This window comes from Fukomys damarensis, unplaced genomic scaffold (assembly GCF_012274545.1).
Source record: "Fukomys damarensis isolate Sample0158 unplaced genomic scaffold, DMR_v1.0_HiC HiC_scaffold_1, whole genome shotgun sequence".
Classification (NCBI taxonomy): Eukaryota; Metazoa; Chordata; class Mammalia; order Rodentia; family Bathyergidae; genus Fukomys; species Fukomys damarensis.
Window position 1 is genome coordinate 4,836,209 of NW_022900913.1, and position 27,576 is coordinate 4,863,784.

The 27,576-nt window shown below is 42.7% G+C and overlaps 1 protein-coding gene and 2 long non-coding RNA genes across 6 annotated transcripts in view; 2 read left to right on the forward strand and 1 right to left on the reverse strand.

Moving 5' to 3' along the window:
- Adcy2 (adenylate cyclase 2) overlaps window positions 1-27,576 on the forward strand; it is a 371,910-nt gene that overhangs the window by 71,596 nt on the left and 272,738 nt on the right. The window contains exon 3 of the mRNA XM_033758687.1: window positions 24,102-24,263. Within this exon, the coding sequence (XP_033614578.1) occupies window positions 24,102-24,263 (162 nt within the window). The remainder of the gene's footprint in view (window positions 1-24,101; window positions 24,264-27,576) is intronic.
- Window positions 937-5,806, reverse strand: LOC104874571. Of its 2 annotated transcripts, none has more exons than XR_783778.1 (3): window positions 5,363-5,806; window positions 2,121-2,238; window positions 937-1,061 (listed from the first exon to the last, which is right to left on the reverse strand). It is a non-coding gene; the product is annotated as an uncharacterized LOC104874571 (long non-coding RNA). The 2 variants fall into 2 exon arrangements; XR_783781.1 differs by lacking the exon at window positions 5,363-5,806 and adding an exon at window positions 4,903-4,939.
- On the forward strand, window positions 6,218-13,014 carry LOC104874613. Of its 3 annotated transcripts, none has more exons than XR_783837.1 (4): window positions 6,218-6,294; window positions 11,601-11,703; window positions 12,289-12,318; window positions 12,942-13,014. It is a non-coding gene; the product is annotated as an uncharacterized LOC104874613 (long non-coding RNA). The 3 variants fall into 3 exon arrangements; XR_783808.1 differs by lacking the exon at window positions 6,218-6,294 and adding an exon at window positions 11,308-11,361; XR_783799.1 differs by lacking the exon at window positions 6,218-6,294 and adding an exon at window positions 11,311-11,403.

A 27,576-nucleotide genomic window follows, 5' to 3' on the forward strand; every position in this document is an offset into this window, starting at 1 on the left:
GGTATACAGTACAGTTTACATTCATTCCTGGGATCTTGAAACTTTACATGACAGTTTTTGGTTCTCATTTTTTCGCCTTGTCCCTGACCACCCTTTACCCCCTCTTCCCCTCCCCATTTACAAACACTTTATTTCCATTTTTTCATTTTCTCATATCAGCCAAACTATCTCCAAAGAATCAAAAGTTCAAGTGATATCATACTCCTTGTTGCTTCCAGGGGAGTCCAGTGGGACTGTTCATATCAGAGGGCTTTGAGAAGATAAGGACCTTGTTTCCGAAAGTAACTCATTGTATGACTTGATAAATAAAATCTTTGCCTGCAAAGGAAAGGAAGGGGAAGGGAAATGAAAGGAAGGGAATGGAAGGGAAGAGGAAGGAAAGGAAAGCAAGGGAAAGGCAGTAAGGCAAGTAAAAGGAAGGAAAATAAAAAGAAAGAGTAACAACAATAACAAAGTGGAGCTAACTGTGGTTCATTGAATAATTCATTTAATTCTGTCACAAATTTGTCAATTTTTCACTATTTCTCATCTGTTGGCCATGCTTTGAGCAGCAGCATACTAAGAGATTTATGTAAGAACAGATGACTGGGGAACTTAGACAAAGGGACTGCTGATTTCAGTGAATATATTGAATTCTGCAAGGTATCTGTGAAGTCCAGAAGCATAGTGAATAGTCACAATGTGTTTAGGTTATGCCATTTTGTAGAGTAATAATGATAAAGACATAATTATCTGTTTCCAAATTTCATGGATGCACTGTAGATATAAGACTAAAGTGAAAATAAAGACCAGTGTGTTAGAACAGTATGTATAATTATAGTATTTTCTGAAAATATACTAACTATAAAAATAAAAAATATAAAACAGCCCAGCTGTGTGCTGTTTTTAAGAAATTCAGCCCAGTAGAGAAAGGCAGACAAAGGGGGAGCTCTCTGTGCCCCTGACATGCCTGTCATTGTGGGATTTTGCTTTATTTTGTTTTTATGTACTTGCTTACAGTGCAAGAGGCCCAAATCTTACTCTGTTTACTTCCTGCTCCAGCTCTAAAATGAACCATCTACCTAGAGAAAATAAAAAATGAAAGAATTTTAATACCAAAATAAACAAGGTAGTATAATATTATGATCCTGAAGTAGTGTTATGGTTTGGGTCTAGATGTCCACCCAAAGCCTCATGTAGTCATAGGTGGGTGAATTTAGAGTTCATGATTCTAGAATTAAGGGCAAGTGTTTACTAAACCACTACATATGAGTGCTTGGTTTGGCACCGCTCTAATCCCCATAGTCTGAATTAGATAAAAGAAGCAGAAAGACACTGTTAAAGTCTCTTACTGATTTTGTTACTTTCACCACCATGAACTGTTGCCCCTCTGCCATCCTGCCTTGGAGGCAGCTGATCATGGACTGAAACCTCTAGGAACAGTAAGACAAATAAGCCATTCCCCCTTTAACTTTGGGTGTTTTTGTCTCAGCATGGAGAGTAAACTAACACAATTGGTCGTGTTTAAATTACCTGGATAAAGTACCTGAAATGCACAACTTAAAATGGCTCACCATTTCAGAGAGTTCAGTCTATGGTCAACTGCCTCCGAGGCAGAAGCATCATGGTGGAGGGGCCTGGTGGTGGAAAGGTGCTCAACTCATGGCATCCAGGAAGCAGAGAGAGCAGGAAGAGCCAGAGAGTTGGGGAGAGACACTAAAGGAAAACCTTCTGCGACCTTTTCCTCCAACAAGGCCAACCTCCTAACAGCATTGTCCTTGTGAACTCATGCGTGGAGTAACTCCCTGAGGAGTATAGCCTGCTTATCATCCGGGTAGCTCCCCAAAGCCCCACCTCTGAACACTTGGGACTTTAGGGGCATATTTTAGATCTAAACTAGAACAGATCTGCAACAGAAAGTCCAAGTGACATGAATGCATGACTTAATAAGTGAATGACTGAGGGATGGTTCAGTCCTCTGTGAGGAAGAATCCCATACAGTTCATGTTGATCCTGCTTTTAAGAAACAGGAACTAATTCCTCACTCCTTAACTCTGGGCTTCACAGACAACCTCCTGCTAAACAGTGCAGTGTGAAAAGTGAGAGGAAAGAGTAACTCCCATAGGAGAATTCTGACATACAAGCTCAACGCGATGACCCAGGTTATTGTCCACAGCTGAAGTCATGGCAGCAGTGTGCTCCATGGCTTGATGTTAGAGGAGTGACATTCTTCCCCTGATGTTCCTTCTCTCCAACGTACTGTAAAACCATGAGGAAAACAGACACATTTCACTGGAGGAAATTTCTGCAAAATACTCTATTAGTGACATGAAAAACTGTCAAGGCCACTGAAAACAAGAAAAGTTTGAGGATTTGTCAGGTACAAGACCCTAAAGAAATAAGAGGACTAATTCTTATCTTACCGCAGTAAAAGGAAATGGGGTAAAAACTATGGCAGTGTGAATGACCTATGTACTTTAATGAGTGGTGATGAATGAATACTGACTCATTAAAAGTAAAAGATGTATCATGCTGATGCCAGACATTAATAAGAGGAGAAAGGGGTACAAAGCACTGGGAACACTGCTACCTTTGCATTTTATTCAGTACATCTAAAACTGGTTTTAGTATAGCAGATTAAAAATTTTAAAGGGAATGAGGCAACTGTGCATCAGTTAAATGCACATATTGAAAAAGTAGGGGATATTATAATACCAGGTAAGTAGAAAAATGACCTTTATGAAGAAAATGAAAAAAAGATGCAAGAAGGTATTGATACGGATTTACAATTGAAATCTTCCTGAACTGAAAGATAGGCTGAGCCTACAAAAATAAGTGAATAAGCACGTCACTAAATGAGAGAAATTAAAGCTATTAAAAGTCTAAGGCAAATAATCAGTGAAATCAATCCAAATTAAATGTGATAGCCAAAATTGAGGCTATGTTTTCATGAGAAAGTCATTGATAAAAAAATGTATGTACTCAGTACATTTATCCATCTAATCTTTGACAGAGGGGCCAAAAACATACTCTGCACAAAGCCTCTTGAATAAATGGTGCTGGGAAAACTGGCTGGCTATCCACACACAGAAGATTGAATCCTGAACCATATGTCTCACCAAAATAAAGTAAAACTCTTGAAAACATAGGCACAGCAAAGGATTTTCTGAACAGAAACTCAGTTGCAGAAGAGATAACATCTGAAGTCAACAAATTAAAAAGCTTTTGCACAGCAAAGGAAACAAACAAAAAATTAGACAACCCTCATAAAATATTTGGTGAAAAACAAATAACTGAAATGAAGCTGAAGAGAAAGATCTATAAATGGGCAATAAGTATGTGAAAGATACAGAACATCTGCAGCCGTTCAAGAAATGCAAACTGAAACAACACTGAGATCCCATCTTCCTCCAGAAATAATGACCACTATCAAGAAATCAAAGAATTACAAATACTGATGAGGCTAGAAAGAAAAAGGAACCCTTCTACATTATTGATGGGAATGTAAACTAGTACAACTATTATGGAAATCATATGGATATTCCTCCAAAAACTATGAATAAAAATTCCATTTAACCCAGCTATTCCCCTTCTAAGTATCTTCCTGAAAGACTTAAAGAAATAATATTACAGTGAAACATGCATACCCATGTTTAAAGGGACACAACTCATAATATCTTGGAAGCAGGTTATATATCCATCAACGGGTTAATGGATAAGGAACATGTGGAATTTATACACAATGGAGTACTGCCCTGCCTCGAAGAAGGATAAACTTGAGTCATCTGGAGGAAGATGGACGCACCTTGAGACCACAGTGCCAAGTGAAACCAATCAGACACACAAGCTTCAACATTACATGGTTTCTGGGCCAGGGATTTAGTTCATTGGCACCACATCTGCCTCGCAAGTGCAAGATTTTGAGTTCGATCCCTGATACGCATACACAAAAAAATTACATGGTTTCTTTTATACGAGAAATCCAAAGTATAAATAATTTAAAGAACAAATTTCCTGTAGATAACAGGAAATAGATCTTTTGTAAATGGAAAGGGATTTTAGAGATGGAAAGGGGGAGTGGAGGGTTAGGGCAGTGGAAGTAAAAAGAATTAAGATGGTTATATACATGTACCCAAGCTCCCCAATAAAGCTAATTGTTATGTACTGAAAAAGTACTAACACAAATAAAGTGTATTTTTTTAAAACTTAAACATTGAAAAAGTGTATATATTTGATATATTGTTTTGAATTTTATTCCCATATATTAAGGAATTAAAGATGCAGAAAAGAATCAAATCCTCATATTGACCTAAACCTATGCAATATTGATAACAACACAAAAAGAAAGTCTGATTCGAGGACACCACCCCGCGTCCTTATGGAAAATTTCTAATAACAAAATAATTGGAGACATGCTTTGAACCTAGCCTGTTTTGAGCAGTTAGATTGACATAGTAGCTGAGGAAGTCATGAATCACGTGTGTTGGGGAACGCAGAAAATACACCTGGTGGTGTTAATAGCTGTCCGTATGGAAGAAGAGGCACACGTCCCGCTTGAGCCAGGTGAGGACACTGTGTGGAGCTGGCGTCCCTTGGAGGAGTTGCTACCAACTCAGCATGTATAGTGTATGTCTCCATACTTTCATTTTACCATGGTCACAGAAAGTAACCCAAAATAAAATGGTGCACTGAACTTGCTCCTCCTAGATCCCAGTTTCTAGTTTCTGTGTATTCTTCTCTTTAAGGAAACCAAGATTCTTTGGTAAATCTTGATCCTAGGTCTGAGGTGGAAAAGTTTTGTCAGAAAACCCTTGCCCCATTTTTAAAGGGAAGACAGAAGAAAGTTTCTATGTGTGCAGGGAGTCTGACTTCCTTTGGGGATTTAAGGCCTGCAAGGATGACAGAGGGTTTATGAAACTTTACCTTTTCATGTTCTTATAGATGACTTTCAGCATCTTTTTATTGACAAGTAATAGGCACATTTTAAAGAAATTTTTTAAAAATTGGCATTTGCATTTCCTCCCTTTACTGGGCTTCTGCAGAGGTTCCAAGCTTGTGCTTTCATTTGTCACCTGTTTTCTTAGCAACTTCTACAGGAAGACAGAGAGGACCCAAGCTGCCAGCAAACAAGGGCTGGTCCCCTCAGACATCCCAGCTCCCCGGGCACAATCCAGGCCTGAACTTGATGGGACTACCTGTAACACTTACTCACGCAGGCCACAGAACGTTGGCAACCCAAGGGGAAAAGTGGAAGTTACTGTTCAACAAAAGAAATGACTTCCTTAAGATGCTGATGCTTTTCATCGTGATCATGGATTTTTAAAAAATGTCAACTTAAAAATTACATTTCTTAAAAGTATGGTAGGGTCTGAGAAGAAATTACCTTGTTCTGATATAGAATAAAAAAATCGAGTCTGAGTTTTAGAAAACTCGGTAGCTGGTGAATGAATGTCCTTGAGGGAGAGTTGTGACATAGGAGGTGTTTACATTCACCCCACCAAAGAGATGGTATTTTCAAAAATGGCAGTAACTCCAAAGTTCCCTCCGAAGGATACAGCTGACACAAGGTTAGGTGGTGTGGACTGTTACTGGAGCCATGGACCTACTCGGTCTTGAGCCCACCTTTGCCTGGGCTTTCTTCCCTGATGTCAGCGTGTGCCCACCTCAAGGAGGATTCACAGAGCAGGACCACACCATGCTCACAGCATCCCAACATCTGGGATGTGCAGGAAATGTGCCTGTACCCTTCAAGTCCCCTTCCTAAACCGTGGGACACCACCCTCTGTAGCCTGGACTCTTCCAACACAGTTGATGCGTTAGGAAGGCAACAGCCAGACACAACATGCAAACGAGACCAGACTTGTGGATGAATAAACAACTGATCCCTGCTCCTGGTGTGTAAAGGTGGTTACAACCATATTTCTTGAAAAAGAGCAAAAGAAATGGAATCCATGCCAGTGGCCACAGTCATCAAATGAAAACTGATCTACTGCCCTTCCTCTGCCTAACCAAACCTTGCTGTTCAGTTGGTGGCAGCCCGCACGTTTAGGCAGGGCAGCGTTCCCTCTCTTGCCAGAATCACAGATGTGAGGCTGTGCGTTAGCCCCTGCTGTGGGCCTCATTGTCACCAAGTAAGGATCAGACCACTGCAGAGTGTGAACGGGACCTGTGGTGTCACAATGCCTTTCCCACCTCACAGTCACTTGCTGTGGCCATAGTCACCCAGGCCCAGGGGAAGGTCTTTGGGACGCCCCTTCTCTGAGCATTGCATAGTCCTTTCTGGCCTCCAGTCTGGTCTTTCGGTCTTGATGACTGGTGAGTTCCAAGAGACAGAGTTGGGCCCAGCAACAAAAGGCAGTGGAGATGATAGATCATTCAAATGCACTCTTGTCGGAGACTATTCGGTGCCAAGCTTGTGTTTTGTGGATTTGTAGATTGTGATGTTCTCTAGTAAAAGTTACCATAAGGTTGTGATGGGTTACATAGTGCAGGAGTTAGCCGTGAAAGCATGTGGCACACACATCGAGGTCTGTACGTATGGGTGGCAGGGAGAAACCAGCCATTCGTATGGATCCTTAGCCCTCTGCTTCCTCATGTTGCTCATTATCCCTAAGCCATGTCAGTTCTGCAGTCTTGGGCTGGCATTGGCCTGAGCTCAGACTCGAGAGGGGTCTGCTGTGGTGCAGGCTCAGGTCCCCACCTTCAGGCGAGGCTGGCAGGGCTTGTGCAGTTCATCGAGGTGCTTTTCTCTGGTGATTCAGTCTCTTTACCTTTCAATGGTCGGATGTGGTAGTGCGATGGATCACAGGTTTGAGCAAGTGCTTTCTGGATTTTTAGCTGAGAGGAAGTAGCCCGGTGGGAGGCTGCAGTGTTTCTGTAGCAGAAGGGAGCTCCAGTGAGCACAGGGTGTGACTGCCCCTGGGCGTGAAGGCGGGTACCAAGGTCAGCTGGTTGTGAAATTACAGCTACTCGTGGGGAACAAATATAATTGAACACACACACACACACACACACACACACACACACACAAATTAAGTGTGAGGATGGCGTTTCAAGGAGAGAGGAAAATGATACATGAGTATTTTCTGTCTAAACTCACTGGAGTTTTATAGACACATCACATGGGCACACACACTCACGCACACATACACACATCAGTGTGAGGAAAGTTTCACTGAGGTTTTGGCCCTGATCCCGAGGCAGAGGTGATCAATTGCGGTTGTCTCAGCTACTGGAACTGAGAAAAACACCTGGTTGGCCTCCAGAAACAAAATTGGCTGACCACGCTGCACTCTGCCCTTTGGCCCAAATCCTGGGACCGCCTGGCATTCCTTGGTATGTATTAAAAGTGGGTCAGAGGCAGCCTTTGAAATAAAGAAATGTGTTTATTAAATGACAAAATCAAAATTATTTATGGTCCAGAAAACAAAATAGAATGGGTGCAGTGAAGCAAAACACAAAACTAAATGTCAAACGTTTCAGCATCTAGAATGGAAATGTTTCCTTAAAGCCAGTCGAATCTGTTTTGGTGTCACATTTCCAAAGAGAGGACTGTGAAAGTATTCTGAGTGTGACATGTTCCCTTTTTGTTTAGTTAACGTTGCTCTGTGGGCCCCTATTGCTTAAGCAAACAGGAGTTCGTATATATGTGTGCATATTTAGTAACAAAAGGATTGTTATAATTTTGAAAATAAATATTCCTCAGCCAAAAGACAGTACTATGCTTTCTTGTTTTTGAAGTGATTTTAATTGTTTGAAAATGAAAAATAAAACAAAATTATATAACAAAAATATAAGAGAATGACAGTGGTTTTGATACTGTGTGTATCAAAAACCAGAAGTGAGTTTAAAGTCATGCAGGGCAAAACCTGTCAATGTGTGTGGTTTGTTCCTGGTTTTCATGGTGGCAGTGATCAAGTGACGCTTGTCTGATGCATGGGCCATGCTGTCAGGGTGACATAAGCCTGAGACAATCAAGAGAACGAAAGATGAGATTTAGCACGACACATGCGGCCAGAACCTCGGAGTTCCGTGCACACCTGCCATTGCTGTGGGTGCGGGAGGTGATGGTGGCTCAGTCTCTGTCGTGGAATCGGCCCATCCTGGTAGCTGCTGTGTCCACGAACAGAGGAGACCCATGTGGGACCCCGTGGCCCCACGCTAGTGGGTTGAAGTGGATCGCTGAGTGGGAAGGACTAAGTCTTTCAAGAAAGCCTTGCGAATGAATGCCTGAGTGATTTGTTTTTACAGCCCAGCAATATGCATTCCATCTACTAAGACTTCCTTCTTCCAGAGTAGAGCAAAAAGCAAACAGAAGCGTTTAGAACTCGGTGGCTCTTTTTGTGGTTCGAGCCCACTGCACAAATGCAAGGCTGCAGTGGATGCTGATTTATGTAGATTTTGAATACACAAGTACAAAACGGAGTCCCAAAACAATATTTGTTTTTAGATGAATAATTCACTCATTTTCCCTGTGTGAGTTTTTCTCATCTGAAGCATTGGCCTTTCAGATTAAATAAATATAATATTTCAAAAGAATATGGACATGAATATTCATAAGGACCAAAACAGTGAATATAAATAAAAGCCCAAAACAGTGAATATAAATAAAAGCCCTTTTACATAACATTTTATTTTTTTACAAGGAATTTTTTCTGTTTTGTTTTTTTTTTCCTTCGCTTCTCAGATGATACTTTACAGAGTAATTTTCCAGGACACCTCTCTTCTACAAAGACTACCTGTTAACAGAGGTGGTAAATGCTTCCTCAAGTTGTCTCATACGGCAGTGGTTTCACGTATCTAAACAGAGGTTAGGATGTACTTGTTGATGGCTCAGCCCATTAGCCATCATTTTAGCCCATCCTGGTGTCAAACCTTCGATAAGTGTTTGTCTAAACAACTGGAGGATTGTCAAAAAATAGATAAAACCAGATCGCGTGTCCCGGAAATATATCACCAGCTCACGACATGAAGTATGCAACAGACTATTCTGGCTCTTTTCCCTTACATGTGGGCCAATGATTTAATCCTAAAACAACTCTTAGATGCGCAAAGTGTGCATTCTCGTGTACTGGCACACAGAGGCAAAGTTCTTACCATAGTTCTTTAAGGGTAGAATGAAACAGCTGCCATTTGGGCAAGAAGAGAAACAATAAATAAAGATGAGGCTAGAGTTATCGCTGCCCGGACAACTGGTGTAAAAGGAGGCAAGGGATGGTGAAATTCGATTGAGTAATTCTGCTAATGGAGTTGTCAGAGTGTTCCTATTCACATGATTGCCTGGGCCACGGGGGTGAAAGAAAATTGCTGTCTGTTCTATGACACTCTAGCCAAGAGCTGTGTCTGTTTAATTTTCCTTAAATAGGTGAGCTCAGAATAAGACCTTGATTTAATGGCCACGTACTGTATAATTTGAACCCAAGCATTATGGAAAGTAAAGTTAACAGAGTTGCTATAGGAAAGAGCAGATCTGTGACACACCAATTGCCTGTGATCGTCTGATCGCCCCCGGCCAAGAAGGAGGGTAGAGAGAGGATGGGCTGGCACCATCCTGGTCACAGAAGAAGGGCCGGCAAGGGATGATAATTGGGAAGGAGTCACATTTGTAAAACTACAAAGTTGGAATGGAGAAAGTTACTTATCAGCTTCTGGAAAAATATTTTTATAATGATCAAAAAGCACATTATTTTCTCCCAATCATGCAACAATAATAAAGAAACAAACGGTATTTTGCCAGATTGCTTCCAGAGGAACTTGTTTTTCATTTCTTTCTTTGCATTTGATGAGAAAATTAATTTGTAAGAAAAAAGGCTTCCTGATTTTAGCGAAAGGTGTTTGGGAAGACAGATGAGTTCTCAAGGTCCCTTTTAGTCTGAATAACACGAGCATGCTGTGTCCTGAGCCAGCCCGCCTTGGGGTGCTCTGTGTCCTGCAGGGATTATGTTGGAGTCACATTTTAACTTCAGCAGGAAATCATGGCTTATTCTTTGTGCTATTTTATGACTTTGGGCAAAATACTTATCTCCTCAGTACGCTGTTTTCCCTAAATGTAAAATTTTTAAAGAATACTTTTCAATAAGCCCTGCTTATAAAAGGTTTTGAGATCCACATGAGATCACTTTTAGCCTGGATGACAGGCTGTCTTATATATGGAGAGGGATTCCTGGGAGAGACCCACCTTTTCTTCAGTTCATTGTTGTTTTCATAGATTTTATCATATGATTCAAGAGCGGTGAAGGCTGAACATTCTTGGTACATGGCTGTCTTAGAATCCATATATATCAATTGTTTGTCCAATGGCTAACAGTGTCCAGGTCTTGTAATCACTTCTTAAGAGTTCCAAGGGCAGTGACTTACATTGTCAGTTTGTGTTTCTGTAGCACCTTACTTCTGGTATTAAATAGGTTTCTGCTGTGATAACTGAGCATAACAAACTACTTCTGAACCCCAGTGGCTTACAGCAATAGTAATTTATTTCCTATTTCTTTACTTAAAAGTGGCTGAACTGGCTCTCTGGCAGACAAACTATAGAGGCTTAACAGGCAGGGTAGCTTGCAGTATTGGCCCATGCATCTTCGATCCAGAACCCAGTTGAAGAATTGGGCTTTTGGAACCTTCACTATGAAGGCCCAAACTGCAAGAGGGAGGAAGTGCAAACTGAGGTCTTGTAAAGCCTTAGCTCTGAACTGGTGTGCTGTTATGCTTGCCTTCTTCCTTTGCTCAAAGTACATCATGTGGTAAGTTCAGAGTTGGTGGGTAATAAGTATATTCCAAGGCAAAGAAGGGAGAATTATAGACATGCTATATTACTCATCTTTTTACATTAAGAAGCAGGAAAATGCCCGTGTTCTTAATTTTGGGTTGGTCCAGAAACCGGCACCTGAGACAAGTCTTTAAACATCTGAAAGGTATCCAGGCCCTAGCTGTACAGTGTATGAGTAGCATGCTGCTCTTCCAGGCACAACGAGTCAGTGTTGTAAATGCATTAACAGAGGGCAAGGAGAAGGCACCTCAATTCCACATAAAAGGCAAGTGTTCCTTCATGATTGGTGGAAAGTTTACATATTCTAACTCCATTTAAATCAGCTTGCATACTCATCGTGCAGTCATTATTTTTCTGTCAGGGAACTAAAAAGAGTGGGAGAAATAAAGAAATATATGTATGAAATGGCCTTCACTCCAAGAGACAGCAAGAGTCTTTAGAAGAGGAGCCTTGTATTACAATCATGTGTCAGCTTCCCATTACTGTGACAAAACACCTGAGGTCATCAATTGAGGAGGAAGAAAGGTTTATTTTGACTCACAGTTTCAAAGGATTTAGACTGGGGCCTCTTGGCACAATTGCCCTTGGGCCTGTGGTAAGGAGGGACATTAGGGCTGGAGGTATGCGTTGGAGTGAGATGCTTATCCTACGGCAGTCAGGAAGTAAATAAACAGTCAGGAAGGGCCTGGGTTTCCAGCATCCCCCACGTGTATGTTCCTCCCATGACCTAACTTCTTTCCACAAGGCCCCACCCCTTCCTGGTAGCACCCCACCCTTCCTATCCATAGGCCATTTGGGGGGCACTTAGGGTTTGGAGTATAGCACCTTAATAGTTGATAAAGTGCCTCATTTATGGTAGGCTTAAAATAAGTACCAGGAGCTAAAGGAAGGCATGGTGAACAAAATGATGATGACACACATCAGCAGATGGACACCAGCAACAAGCAAGGCGATTTCTCCTAGTATGTTTTCTGCTTTTAAAAATGTTTGATATACCTCATACCTGTTTCAAATAAGAAAGCACAGTCAAGGTCATTATTTTACCTCTGTTTCCATCATCAGTCTCTGTAACTCTGAATAACATTTTCAAGGGAAGAATGAAAGCTGTGTGGTGATTCACGACTTCATCACTGCTCATTTGCAACTCAAGCTTTTCATCAAAGAACATAATATGTGTTCTTTTGCTTAATAATATAACCTTTACAGAAATGTTTTAACATTCTAATAGAGTCGATATTCAGAAAATATTTGGGGCCTAAGATAACTATATAGGAAAAAAGAGATGTTTTGTATCATCTAGTCATCAGTACCTCAGATTTTTCTTGTATTGTGATAATAAAAGATTTTGTGGGTTATAAATTAATATTAATTAAAGCATCATGGAGGTTACTGAAAAAATGAAAAATAGCTGGACTACCTGAAGATCCAGCAATCCTACTTCTAAGAACATACCCAAAACCAAGGAAATCAGTATACTGGAGAGATTTGAACTCCACGTGTAGAGGGGATCTGCACTCCCGTGTTCACCACAGTTCTCCTCCCCACAGCCAGCAACAGCTTCCTCCGGATGTAAGCAGGTAATGTTATATGTACACTGTAGGGTGCAGTGTTGAAAAAGGAGGAAATCCTTCCATTTGCCAACAGAGGGAGGAGCCTGGAGCATGTTATGTTATATGAAGTAAGCCAGGCAAAGAAAGAGAATGACTGATATCCCTTACAGGTGGAATCAAAAAAAGTTAACCAGTAAGTAAAGTGGAATGCTGGTGAAGAAGGGCTGGGAGAGCAGAGAGTTGAGGATAATTTCGCCAAAGGATACAACGTATCAATTACAGAGGAAGAATAAATTTGAGAGATTTGTTATAACACGTGGTGGCCAAGAACTATGCAGTGTGTCATATACTTTAAAGTTCCTAAGAGTAGATTTTAAGATTTCTCACTACAATAAATGAAATGTATGTGAAGCACTGCTTACGTTTGTTAGCTCCAGTCAGTCATGCCACAATGCGTACTTATTTCAAAGCAACATACACACAGTATAGTTTCAAAGGAATTTTGGGAATTGGGTAAAATTAATTTCTGAGAATTCTGGGTATGATTTTCACAGTATGAAAAGTTAGCTTGTACTTAAAATAGTATTCAGATTTTAAGAGAAGATGGCATTTTGTGACTCCGTTGGTCATTTCATTTACCTCCCCTGAAGCACCGGCTTTCCAGCCATGAACAGAACCACCAGCGCAGAGTAATTGTCCAGCAGAGGCAGAAGTGTCCCGGTGATCTCTCGTCCACAGGACTTCTTGGTCTGGTCACATTTGCTTATTAAGTAGAAATAAAGTTGAAAAAAATCTATTTTAGTGGTCTTTATTTTAAAATCAGATTGGTTTGGGTGCATCAAGAAAGAAAACTTAGTCATCTACTCAAAAAATTGGTACAATTTCTTCATAGTTCATCAAGCAACTGACTTAGTCAGTGTGTGTTTGACACCAGACTGAGTGGGAGTGCAGGGTGGAGTCTGTGTGTTACCCTCGTGCCATGCTTACTTGGTGGGTGTGTCGGAGATCCTCGTACCGCACTCCTCATCATGAGAGTAGCAACACTGGGGCCCACTGATCACTTTGGGAGCGATGGGTTCCCAGGCACAGTGCCTGAGAAGCCGGGTTGTGTTGAGCCTGACTCAGTAAATTGGGGTGCAGCCCAAGAGTATGCGCCCTCCACGCAAACTCCTAGGTGAGACTGGCAGCTGCTTAGGCTCCAGGCCTGTGCAGGGTGTGACAGAGATCGAGAGCCCCATGTGCGGGTCAGTTTGGGGTCAGTGTTGGTCCAGAGCGTAATAGGAAGAACTGTAGGGGTTTGGGCCTCCCACCGCCTGGAGCAACTGGGGAGAAGAGTGGGCCGTGTGTAGCCCAGGTAAATGTCATCAGAGAGCAGGAAACTGATTTAGTGCTCACTGCTGCCTTTTCAGTGGTTGCAGTCATTTGCAGTGCATGTGGATCTTTTAATGAAGAATATGCAGTTATGATACTTTGCTATCCTTAGTCATCTGTTTTGGGTGAGAGATTAAGACTTCCAGGGATGGAAATGACTTTCATCGCAGGTGCCACTACCAGGGCGATTGGTGCAGGTCTGTGGAGTGAGGCTCACAGCTTGGAGACGCCCATCACCAAGGACATATCTGTCCTCAGAGTGCAGAGGCTTCCCTGCCCAGAACTTTCCTGTGTTCTTCCCAGTGTACTTATTTCTTCCTCTTTTCTTTCAGCCAATATGTTTTGCCATATATTAGGGGTTGGTTTCCATTTCCAGACACGGGACTATCTACACTGTGCCCTCATCTCCAGGAACCTACCTATATATAAGGGAAGACAGAAAATTAAAATTGAAACAATATATAAGAAAGGGTGATGAGATTGGAGATGTCACCCAGGCCCAGACTCCACAGACCTTGACTGGCATGCTGGAGGTTGGGTGATATTTTGCTAAGTGTCGTAGACAGCCTCAGAGAGGCACAGTCAGAGAAGTGATGATGTGATCGTGTTTTTGCAACCACCATTCTGATTTGTTTGGAAATTTTGTCATGGAGGGCATTGGTGTAAGCAGAGACCACTTGGATGCAGTGCAGGAATCTGTGGGTGACCTGGTAATTTTGACTGTTCTACAGCCACAGGCAGGAGGGAGCAGATGGATTAAAATGCCTTTTAGGAATGGAGAGAACAAGGAAGGAAAGATTGGATAGGTTTGGGGACTAGAAATTTCCTAAGTGAAATGGAAAAGAGCATGAAGAGAACAGAGGTTCGTTTGTGGTTAAGGCTGGGTGTTGAATACTCAAAAATGTATCCACATTCCCCAGGCCTTATGTTAATGCCTGGAGTTTCTGCTTAATGCATTCCAATAAAAATATGAACAAAAGTTAGGCTACAGAGTCTATAATCCAGTATGGCAGAAACCCATGAAATCAGGAATGAGGTCTTAGAAGTGAGGCATTGGGAATCAGCCTGCAGCCCCAAGTGAAAGCTCAGGAAGCCCAGAGAAGCCTGGGTGATAGACAAGAGGATGGAAGCTGAAGGAGCTCAGAAGCCTCTGGCAGCATCCAACCCTGGACTTTTGCAGAATCCTGCTCAGGTCTGAGGTCCAGATAGCCTCTCAGGAAGGGCCCTCAAGCGGGGAGAAATAGCGTATCCTCTCCCTGGGAGTTGTTCTGGGGGCAGACTGCCAGGTTCTCAGCTGAGCCCCAGGGCTGGAGATTGGTGGCACTTGGGTGCAGTGGAAGATGTGCACAAACATTCGTGCACAAGCATGCACTGTTCAGTCCCTTATACACGTGCTCCTCCCCTCTCGGAGAGGAGCAGGGGAGGAAAGGGGAGAAAGAGTAGGACACAGCTCAGTCAACTGGAGGAATGGGACAACCATAAACCCTCAAGGAAGCCGTAGTACAGGACTGGTTTTCACTAAGCATGGAAATGGCCACGATTCCCCCAATTCAAACAAAGAAGACTGTTTACATACTTTATAATATCTGTATAGAAAATGTAGTAGTGGGCCAAAGTAATCCTTATTTGAGTATGATCAAGGAGCAAGATAAGAGAGTACTAATGTAGGTGAAAAAGTGAATATTATTTTGAAGAATTTTTCTTTCAGTGCTGGGAATCAAACCCGAAGTTTGAGCATGTGAGGAAAGCATTCTGACACTGCTATTTTCCTGGTCCTGGCTTTGTTTTTTAAAAATGTAAAGCATTCTTCTAGCTATATAAATCTCTAGTTATGTTTTCAGGAAGTCTTAAAAATGGTTATATATATATATATATATATGTATATACATATATATATGTATATATATATATGTATATACATATATATATATATGTATATATATATGCATTGATCCTTTGAAGTGAAGACAATATCCAATGAAATTAATTCAATGAAAAGTTTGATTGTCAGTGTAGAGCTTACCTTCCTCAGTGCCCAGTTAAATTAGTATATTCAAGAATTCTATTTTACATTTTCATTTTTACACTTACACTAAGTGAAGTTATGATTTCTAAATACAGTGATACCATGTGGAATAAATTACTCTAATGAATCTGTCCAGCACCCCAAATACTCAGCCTTTTTCTGATGAAAATATTTTAGTTATTTGTTTGTTTGTTTGTTTATGTATTTATTGATACCAGGGATCGAACTCGGGTCCCTGCGCTTGCAAAGCAGGTGGTGGAACCAATTAGCTAAATCCACGGCCCCCTGATGAGAATATTTAAAATGTGCTTCTTTGTAATTTCATAATGCACAATGTGTGGTCCTTTACTATGCTCCCCAGGCTGTGCAGTCTGTCTCAAGGTAGAAAGAAATCCTATTCTCCTGTCCAATTGAGGTTTTTCAGTTCTTGATCATCATGACCCCACTCAGACCTCTGCTAACCACTGTCTGCTCTCTGCTTCTCTGAGCTCAATTATTTAGATTCCACACGTAAGTCAGAACATATAAGATTTGTCTTCCATGCCTGGCTTATTTCACTTAGAGCAATTTTCTCCAGTTCCAGCCATGTTGTTGCAAATGACTGCCTCCTTGGTGAAGGCCAAATAGTCTTCCTCTGTGCATGTGCTTGCATCCGCCTTGCTCATTCATTCATTAGAAGATACTTAGGTTGAGTCTGGGTGTTGGCTGTTGTAAGTGGTGCTGCCGGGAATGAGGGCAGGCAATGTCTCTTCGGCATACTGATTTCAAGTCTAAGTACCAGAAGTGGGGTTGCAGGATGATCACTTGGTAGCCCTGTGTTTAGTTTTTGAGTAATCTTTCTACAAATTTTCATCCTGCCCACACCAATCTACCCTCCCACAAACAATGTGCAGTGTTCCTTATGTCTGCATCCCAGTTGACACTTGCCCTCTTTTGTCTTTTGGTAACAGCCATGCTGACATGTGGCAGGTATATCTCATCATGGTTTTAATTTGCATTTCCCTAACGATTAATGATATTAAACATTTTTTTCCTTTAAGTTTGTCTACTATTAGTATATCTTCTTTAGAGACATGTCTAAGGAATTCTACCTGTTTGTGCTAGCTATACCAGTATTTGGCATTCCTAGCTGTATTCTGCAATGATAAAATACAATATTATAAAAATTTTATCTTAATACTATAGTGAGGATGGTATAATGACTATGATTTTTAGGAAAATCTGTCTTTAAAAAATAAAACAGTACTTAAAATACAGTATATTCTTCCTGATTTCTCAGAAATCTGTTGGAGAGAAAAATGATTTGGGGAGCTCTGCTTCTGGTTATAAAATTCTTGCATTATGTTCACTGAGATGTTATTTTCCTTAACATTATTAACATAACAAAAATAGAAAATCTCTGTCTGCTGGTGTATTTCTCCACAGAAGCACTGATCTACATAACCGATTCTGATTATCTTGCTGATTATGCATGTTTATATAATCTAGAAGAGAATGAGATGAACAGAGAAGCTTCATTAGGATATTAGATTTGAGGGACTCTGAAGTAAAAAAAACCAAAAGCTTCATCTTTTAAGCTATTATTGGCATGTTCTGGAATTTTTTTCTTATCAGTGAATTTGACAGATATATTGAACCATACTCTGAAAGTCCACAGGCTTTGACCCTGAGACCTGGGTCAGGGTGGGACAGCGACACCTCTGACCTGTGTAGAGTCAACTTAGCACCATGCCTGTGTCTGTGCTACTTTCTTAAGCTGCTCCTTAGCTTCTGTCCATGTCCATGGTGAGTATCTGTCAAAGTAAACAATGGCACAACTAAATAAGGACAACAAAACATAGCAAGTTATCTTGGATAGCTGAGATGCAAATCTTGATATTCTGGACATTTAATTTTAATGTCTGACTTGGAATTGGAACATGGGATGTAAAGTGGACAGAGAATACCTGAGCTCTAAATTCTGCTATAGTCTACAGCACAAACTTGATGTTATGGGTTGATTTGTGTCCTCTGAATGTTCTAATCCTTGGTGAAGGTTGAATATGAATCCGACCTTACTGGAAAACAGGGTCTTTCCACATGTAATAAAGTTGAAAGGGAATCCATAGAGAGGGCTTAAGGTGACACTAGATTCAGGGGCTGATGTCATTTTTGGATGGAGACATACAGCGAAGAGGGCACCGTGGGAAGGCACACGTCTGCCCTGGGACAAGCCCTCTTAAGGATAGTGGCAGAGACTGGAAGACGCCTCTACTCTCCGGTTGAAGCCAGAACTGTAGGAAGCTCCCAGAATGTGTGCTAGGAGAGAGACGGGCAAGAGCTCCCTGAAGATAACCTCATCGATGCCTTGATTTTGAATAGTGACATAGTAATTTTTGTGATTGTTGTTTTAAATCACTCAGCATATGGTACTTTGTTATGATGGATGCAGGAAACTGATACCATTGGCATTTTCTCCTGAAAAATCCATGGAATCACTACAGCTTGTAGTCCAACAGAGGTAGGTCTCTCCAGCCGCTGAAGAGGTGAATCCAGTGGTCTCTTCCATCCATCAATTTCATAGTGTAGCTCTGATTCTGCAGACTAGAATTCATACAAATTATATAAGTTATGTAAAACTGTAGCTCCCCGTGTGTGTCATGAGGGCCATGAGACTTTCATCAAGGGCAGTTGCCCTTGCTGCATGCTAATGCAAGAGCTCTATCCACTTTCCAAAAAGAGACGAGCTCTTCTCTGCAGAAGAGACTCCTGCTGAAGGGACAATGTTCCCCTTCTGTAGACAAAGACTGCCCTTGTGCCTCCAGTCCTGGAAGAGACTTCCTCTAGGCCTCAGTGCTGTTGGAGAAAGTGTTGGAGGAAGTGCTGTGCTACACAGTCTATGTTCCTAGAGAGCAGGGGTTGTTCCCTCTTCTGTCCTGGATCTGCTGTTGATGATCATGTCTTTCTGGTTGAGTTTTTTCATGTCATTGATCCATTAAGTGGAGAAATTCAACTCAAGAATCAACATGTTTCCAGGTAATGGTGAGGACAATAGGATCCGTGAAGGTGGCAGAATATTTCTAGAGATGGATTTAGGGAGTAGATGCTAATCATGTGGATGGGCCTTGGATCACATTGAGATGGGCAGCAAGCACTTGTGGAATATCTACTGTGTTTCAGGTCCTGTCCTCAGAATGGAGGTCTGGGCTTTGGGGAAATCCAGTCCTTGCTCTCGAAGCATGGTTAGCTGATGTTAGGAAGAGTGAGTATTAATAATTAAGTGGGGATGATAAATATGATGACTTTAAAAAAGAGAAAAAAGTTGTGGAAAGAAGATATTTTTTTTTCCATATCATGGAGAGTTCTCTGGTTTACCCAGAGTGGGGCATCATCCAAGAAAAAGAGCATTAGACCTGTGTACTCAGAAACATGAATCTGGTAGTAGTGTGTTGGGTACATTAGAGAGAGGAGAATGTTGGAGTGAGGAGGTGAGAAAGAGAATATGTAGCAGTCAGGAAACAAGCACCTGTCCTGTCATGAGAAGACAGCACTAAGGCAGTGTTGACTGTAAGTTATAGTCCAACCATTGCTACGGAATACTTTACAACTTGGAAAAAAGCAACTGAAATGTAGGGGGATGTAAATGCAAGTGAGTATGAATGAAAAAGACCTTCATATCAGTCACGACCAGATCCAAACACATAGGGACGTGGGTAGAACACTGTAAAAGCTCATCAGCCACAAACGTGATTGAGGAATTCTGCTCCTCACCTGGGGACCCAGCCCAGACAAGCTCGAATGCCAGGATCTGTGATTGCCAGGGAAAAAAGAGGAAGTGGAAAATTATACGGTCATTTTTAAAGTTCCCACCTGGAAAGAACACATCATTTCTGCTCGTGCTTCATTGTCAGAGCACGCCATGGATCCTCAAATAAACTCATACCACATGCCCAGAATACTCCTGAAGACATGGAGAAAGGAAGTGAAGTGGACACAAGAAAGGGAAGTTACACTGTGCCTTCCTCTTTGAGGGATAGAGAGTAGAGGAGGAGGACAGAGATTGTAGAACATACTTCTGAAAGGAAAAGACTGAGAACCAGCTTAGTGGGAGAAAATGTGGAAGGAACAAAGTATGCTCAAGTTCAAAGTCAGAAGACAGTTCTTGAGCATAGATATGAAGGAGAGCACTGCCAGGGTGAATTTCAATGGTCTGCATTTGGGTGATTGGAAGACAGCGAATCATGGGTAGAAATGTATTATCCTGCAAGATGAACATGTTTAGAAACAAAGGAAAGCTCTTGGCTACGAGCTTGTGGAGCTGGAGGTTCCAGTAGGAGATCAGAGGGAAGTTGTGCGTTTTTCGAAAGGCAGACACGAGGCTGAAACAAGGTAACACACTGGAGGCTGACTTGCTGAAACAAGTGCTGGACCTTCCATGTTGCACTAGCCTGGAGAACCTGAGTAGGGCCCAGAAATCTGACAAGTGGCTCCTCCTCTCAGCCTTTGGACAGAGGTCCATGTGAGGGGAATCCTTGTCCCCATGGTAACATGGAAAACCCAGAGATTGCATTAGACATTGTGGAGTGTTTCACCCACACATTCCTCAGCTGCGCCAAATCCATTTTAGTTTTACATATGGCCCTGTTTGAAGTTGTGTTGGAAAGCAGGCTTAAAAGCATAGATCACTCTGAGATCAATAAGTTGTGAAGAACATTTCCTCCACAGGACCCAGGATGAAGTTGATTTTCTGTGTCCCAGTCCTGACAGCAGATACTGCTCAGTTCCCAATAGCTCAGTTTCAGAAATGCTGCCACGGCAAACCTGAACCTGATCGAATGCAATTTGTTTAATTAACCTTTAGAAAATTCATTTTGTCATCTACAAGTGAGTACCTCACAAGAACTACTGTACTGAGGAAACTGCAGGTTTACTCTCTCACCTGACTACTATGGATAGGCCTGATATGTGCCTCCATTGCAAAGCACCAAACATTTGCAAAAATTCATATTGATGGAAATGATATTAGAATTTTAGAACTCCAAAGCAGCCACAAATTAAACTGTTCAAAAGCTATGATAATTAAAAAAATAGTAACAGTGTTGGCATTAGAAGCAAAATGTGTAGTCGTGAAAGAGGTGGGCTTTTGGGTTTTTTTTTTTTGTTTTTTGTTTTTGTTTTGTTTTGATTGTTTTTTGGTGATAGTCCATCAATTTTGGTACTAGAAAATGTACATTTACTACGTATCTTAGTTATCTTTCTCACCACTGGAACAAATCATCTGAGATCCACAAGATAAGGGAAGAAAGGTTTATTTTGGCTCAGTTTGTAGAGATTTCAGTCCATAGTCAGCTGGCTCCAAGACAGGGCAGAACGGCAGAGGGGCCTGGCAGAGGAGAAAGAGCTCCTGGGTTGGCAGTAGGAAGCAGAGAGAGAGATCAAGAGAGAAGGCAGAAGACAGACCCTTCCAGACTATGCCCCCAGTGGCCACCTCCTCTGACCAGACTTCGCCTTCCCAAATCTTATTTAGCTCTAAACTTATCAGCAGACTCATCCATCGTCACACGCCCATGATCCCGTCACCTCGAAAAGCCCCACTTGTGAGCATACAAGGCTGTTTACTGGAAGAATCCAGTACCTGAGCCACTGTGCCAGACGTGGTTATCTCAGTGACAGAGAGAAGTGCCTGTTGTCACACTCAGAAATGGTGAGTGTGCATGTATGCTTTACTCTGCCTTCACCCTGAAGTTTTGGCTCTTATTCTAATTAGATTTCTGTCTACAAGAGGAGGGAAATATTGCAAGCTGTTGACCAAGAAGAGCTAGAAAAGTTAGACCCCAGGGCTCATGCTAGGCTCTGTCATTGGCTGATAAGTCACTGGCCAAGTTTCCCATGTCTCTGCACCAGTGAAGTCTCCTGGCAAGTGGGCTGAGCTTGCAGCTCTGTACAGTGCCGCTGTAAAGATCAGACCCTCTTGCAGCACATAGGTTTTCGCACGTGCGCTACATGTAGAAATAACAGCATCTTAATTGGAAATATTTCCTCTAATTTGATGGATTCCTAAGCAAATTTAATTTTCTGGGTAAGCTGTAGACACACAACCATTGCTTTTCTCCCTCCTAAAGAAACCTTTCCTATGGCTCAGCTGCTCTTCCAGGTTCACGTAACTATCTGGGAAGGACCCAGACACCAAGTACTCGTTGAATTCCTGCCCTGCTTATTAGTGGTTTGGAAATATGATTATTGGTTACCAGAAGTCTTTCTACACATTCTTGCCTGGGAAGACATGTAGGGTGGTGCTCCCTACTGCCTGCAGGGTCACCACCCAGCGCATGGAAACCCTCATGGGCAGAAGTGGTCTCTTCCCATCTCTACTCTCCGTCTTGATATAGAAACCATATAAGGTTTTGTTGGGGGACCTTGCATTCACATTCCGTATTCACAGTGGAACAAGTCGAATATGCACCCTGCTGAATAATAATGCTTTACCACCAAACATCTTTATAATCTTTTATTTTGAAGAGGTGAAAGGAAAATATTTGCCAGAAAAAAAATATTGCTATGGTAATATGTTCACCCACAGTTCTTGGCCGGAGGGCCCTCATAAATATAGATCGAAGGGGAGGAGACGGGGGCTTGAGACAGATGGTCCACATGAACCCCAGATTGCTGCAGAGAATTCCTGGTCACTCTGCCCACGCCCAGTACCTTTCTTCTTGGCCACCATTCTGAGAAGGTGGTTGCAACCAAGAGAGAAGTTAGTTTGGAGGCCACCTCGTGGTCTTCTTGGTTGGGGGCCATGGGAAGAGGGGACCTTGTCTTGGCCTAGGCAGATTGTAAAGTGACAGCAGGCATGCATAGCCCCTGCCCACTGGGCTATGAAGTTCCTGAGAACCAAACCCTGCAGCCAGAACTCGCTATCTGCACAGGAGCTCATCCATGTTTGCACACATTGTGGCATCCGAGTTTACTTTGGGGCTGTGCCTGCTCCATCTCCCGTGTGCTTATTTGTGTGTGACAGTTACACAGACACTCATGTGCTTATGAGCCACCCTGGAGTCGCGGCGTGGTGACAGACCATAGCTTTCTGGGAATGCATGCGGTGCAGCTTCCTGCGGTGTCCTCTGGGCTGCGCTCTTCCTAAATCCACTGTGGGCTTGGCCTTCCCCAAGCCAAGCTCAGGAACTCACAGGGACCTGTGCCGGGACCGATCCTCCCAGCTGTGCTGGGCTTCTGCATCCCCTCCCAGCAGCACCAGGCTGTGCCAGTGGGGCATCTCCTTCCTCACCTTTGCTCCTCTCATGGAGCAAAGAGCTGCTTGACAGAGCACGCCTTGCACCCTTCGATGTACCCCTTTTACTCATTTTCTTGTGCTGCCATCCCTGTTTGTTTGGTAATGTAAATAGCTATTTTATTTATTAGCTATTGGGCATTTTCCTTTCCATTCCACACTTTTCTCTAAGTGGTTTCATACCAATTGTCTTCATTGCGGTGAAATTCATGTGACATAAATGAACCATTTTAAGGGAATTCAGTGGCATTCGGTATGTTCCTGACACTGTGCAGCCATCCCCTCCACCTGGTTCACACCTTTCTCATCACCCCCAAGAGAAACTGTACCAATTAAGCAGTTGCTCTCTGTTCCTTCCCGGCCTAGCCCACCTTGGCAGCCAAGACCTGCTTTGTATTTCTGTGGATTACTTACTGGGTACACCTTAGAAGTGGGATCCTACCGGATGGAGTCTTCTGCTCAACCTTCCATAGCTCAGTATAATCCTTTTGAGGTGCCTTCATCCTGGACTGTGGATAAGTACTGTACTCCGCTGAATCCCTGAGGAGCACTCCATAGTATGGATATGCCGGATCATCTCCTCCCTCCACTGACATTTGTGTTTCTATCTTTTTGCTGTGACGCAGGGCTGTAGTGAACAGGTGTGCACATGTGTTTCTGTGAGTACCTGCTTTCAGTTCTTTGGGATATACACACATGAGTGGAATTTCTGGCTCATGTAGTTATTCTATATTCAGTCTCATCTGCAGGAAGTACCAAATACCCGCAAACTCTCCTCTTGAGCCATCTGTATTCATGCTCTGTGCGCCTGCCTTTATTAACTCCCAAGCACGGGCACAAAACACCAGTGGTTTAAGAGCAACCTTGCACTGTATCCACACGCAGTCATTTTGCCCTGTAGTGTTCGCAGTGGTTTGGAAACCAAAACTGAAAGTCCTGCAGTTTTACGCAGAGCCGTTTCTCTCCGTCACAGAAGTGATCGGTTCTTTACCGTAACCCACTAGACAAGTCTCGGTGTGCTGTGCTATTGTGCCATGTTATTATTTCCTCAGTGAGCATACTGTTTTCCAGCCCTTAGTGGAAAGGCTAGAGGAACCCTTGGGAGCCCGGGTACTCTGTGACTGTCCTGCTCTTCTTCTGCTGCAGGTGTCCTTCTTCCTGTTCATCGTCTTTGTGGTGTACACCATGCTGCCCTTCAGTATGCGAGACGCCATCATCGCCAGCGTCCTCACCTCCTCATCCCACACAATTGTGCTGAGTGCCTGCCTGTCTGCAACCCCCGGGGTCAAGGAACACCTGGTCTGGCAGGTGGGTGTCCCTCTGCATCAAGGATGGGTGGCCTTCCACGTTCTTTGGGGGTGGGTGAAGCGGGGCCAGCGCCTGGCCAGGGTGTGGACCTGCAGCTGCTGTCTTCTGCCTGTCACTGTCACTGAGTGCCACCTCGGGACACCCAGTGCCACCCAGCCTCCACAGGTGGGATCGGCAGTCGCTGGGCCGCTAGCAGAGGTGAAGGGAACATTACCAGGAAGACTGGCTGTACCAATGCTGTTTTGCTGACTGCTGAGTGGTGATAGGATTTCGATGGTTACAAGGCATTGTTACTTTATGTTGTAATTTAGCAACGTTATTTTTAGACTGGAATAATTTATACAATTAAATATATAATTCTCTCCCACCTCCCTTCTTAGAGAAGGAAAATATTTCTCCATTTGCCCATCTTCTGGAAGGTCTGTGGGCCCTGAAAATCAGAGTTTCTTAAAATGCTGCCACAGCAACTCTTGCTGTAGTAATAAATGGCACTTCAAAGGAGCCATTCTATTTAATTAGTTAAAAGCATTTTGAAAGCTCTTTGATTGCTTTTCATGAAAATTCATAAACATGACGGTCAGTGATTTGGAGTTACTCCTAACAGTCTCTCTTTTAACCTATGAAAATATGTTTGCTTTTGCTTCCTGGGGATCCGTTGTAACAGCTGTGGCCATGACGATGTAATGTAGCGAGGCTGAGCGAGTTAGAGCTATGAACATCACTGTGCCACTGCAAAATGGATTTTATGTTCATTTTTATTTTTTGTGTCCTGGGGGTGGAGCCTGTGGCCTCATTCAGGAGAGGGAAATGCTATGGCGTTGTTACACTCCTGGCCCCACAAACAGGACTTCAGACCTGAATTCCCTGAGCCCTGAAGCTCCCAGGAAACCCATTTTTCAGGCCCTCAGTAGGATGTTTCATTTGGAAATATGAGATGGACCTGGCGCTTTCCCCTTGAGCTTGTCAGGAACGCTTCTGGTTTGGAAGCTTTCTGTGGCTCCCATTTCTCAATATCTATCTCTTACGAACAAATTCGGTCAGAGCAGCTGGGGAGAGCTCTGTGCCCTTGCCTCCTCTGTGTGGAGTACAAGGGTGGTGACCTCTGGTTTTGCACCATGCCTGGGGTTTCCCAGCAACTTATTCAGAAACTACTAGGAGGCACTCACCTCCGGGAGGCAGAGAAGCAGAGGCAGCACATACTGCTCTGCTCCGTGTTCTGACTGCTAAATCCCAGTGACCGGCAACGTGGAGGAAGGGAGCATGGCCCGTAGCTAAGTAAAGGAAGCAAAGAACATGTACTGTTTTTGTAAAATTTTAAAATATTTAACTTCCCCATAATGGTTGTATATATTCAGGCTAAACAATATGATATGCATCGGGTAATGGTTATAATGATCAAAGCAGTCCACATACCCATCATCTCCCGCCTTGTACATTAGATCCTCAGAGTCTGTTCGTTCACCTTATAGCTACACATCTGACCCTTTGGCCAGCATCTCCTCCCCCCGCATTTCTTTGAACTCCTGGCGTCTGCTCAAAAGAACACCTGGCTGGGCCAAGGTGCTCTGCTGCCCATGATCATGGACCCCAATTTGGCTTCCTCCTCTTGCCTTTCCCTGTAGACGATATTTATGGAGTGTCCTTCCTTTCTCCCGTAAACTCCATCCTGCCCTTCACTTGAGCCAGCAAGCCCAACAGTAAGTGGTCACTCATCCAGGTCAGGGGGCGGATGTGGCTTTTCAGTCGGGACAAGCACATAGTCTTCTCAGTTAGTCTACATTCTGGAAATCACTGCGGGAAACCCCTCGTTACTCCCACGACCAGACCTTCAGACATTTCACGGCTTGCAGCACTTTGCTGGTTCAGGGGCTCCCATGGTGCACACCCTTGAGCATTTTGTACCCTTGCCTTCGCCTCCCCCTGAATCAATGAAGTGTCTGCTGGTGCACATGTGGTAGTAAAAGTTCTGGGATGAGAAAATTGTAATATTCATCCACAGAATCGAATGGGGTTAAAAATAAGAGAGAGAAGTAAAGTGCTTTGCAAAGAACCTCGTGTATTCTAGGTTATTACATATCATATTCAGTTGGGGTTTTGTAAGTCAATTTTTATTTGCTTATATTAGTAAAAAGTGGAATTTGCTCATTTTCCAAAACCAACAGACAAAACAAACTCTTCATATCTACAGACCCCAGAGGTAAGATGATTTTGGACTAGGAAAAGAGATAAGAATGCTTCACTCTGTAGTATTTCAGTTTAGAATAACATTGAAAAGAAAAGAACACATTGTCTGCTACGCTTTTAAAAATAATTCCATACCTGTTGCAGTAGCTGAGAAATATGAAATATGCCAGTTGCTTTAAAATAGAAGGTTTGTAGGTAATCATCAAAGTATGAAAAGAGCTTTCACTACTTTGGGCCATTTCTGAAAATATAATCTAAAAGTACCACTGGATTGAAGTGGGAGAAAAATATTTTATTGAACTATATTTATACACCATGTATATAAATTACCAGGTCCTGACTGTGGTGCTTATATTTCCGCAATGTAGTTGTTTACACCAATACTGTGTAAAATAGAGGTTTCTGGCCTGGTCTAAGGAGCGCTTCCTGTCGTGACGGAGGTATCACCTTGCCATCTGAACCACTACAGAACAAATGCATTTTGTTTAGAACAAACGTGTATTAAGCATTTTGTCTCATCTTGTGGCTTTGCACACTGGCCACCCACTGACAGCATGTGTATGTCCTTGTCAACTGCAATACTGACTTCAGGAAGAGCCATGTTCCCTTTCTGTACAGCATACCCAAGCTCACTGTTCTCAGAAAAGTTACTACACTAGCACTTGCCTTAAAATGCACCGCCTTCTCAGGCTGTGATAGATCTCTTTACTGAGGGAATTTAGCTAATAATTGAAAATCATGAATGGTATTTCCTAATGCATTTTAAATTTAAAGCATAATCTGTAATGCATTTTGTAACTTTTATTTTGGAACAGTCACAGACATACGGATAAGTGGCAATCACAGCACATAGAATTGTTTTTCCCCTAAGCCACCTAGAGCTAAGTTGCCAGTTTGCTCCCCGATCACCCCACATGCTTCAGTGTAAATTTTCTACAATCCATTCATTTCTCTTATGCATTTGTATGACAGCCATCAAGGCTGGGTGGTTCACATTGCTGTGTCACTGCTCTCTGATGCTCAGCACCCACGTGGGCTCCTGAAGCCGTCTCGGTCAGTGCACCAGAGGGCAGTGGCCCAGCTCGCAGCTCCACCTGGCATTGTGCTTGGCTTCAGTCTGGAAAGACTC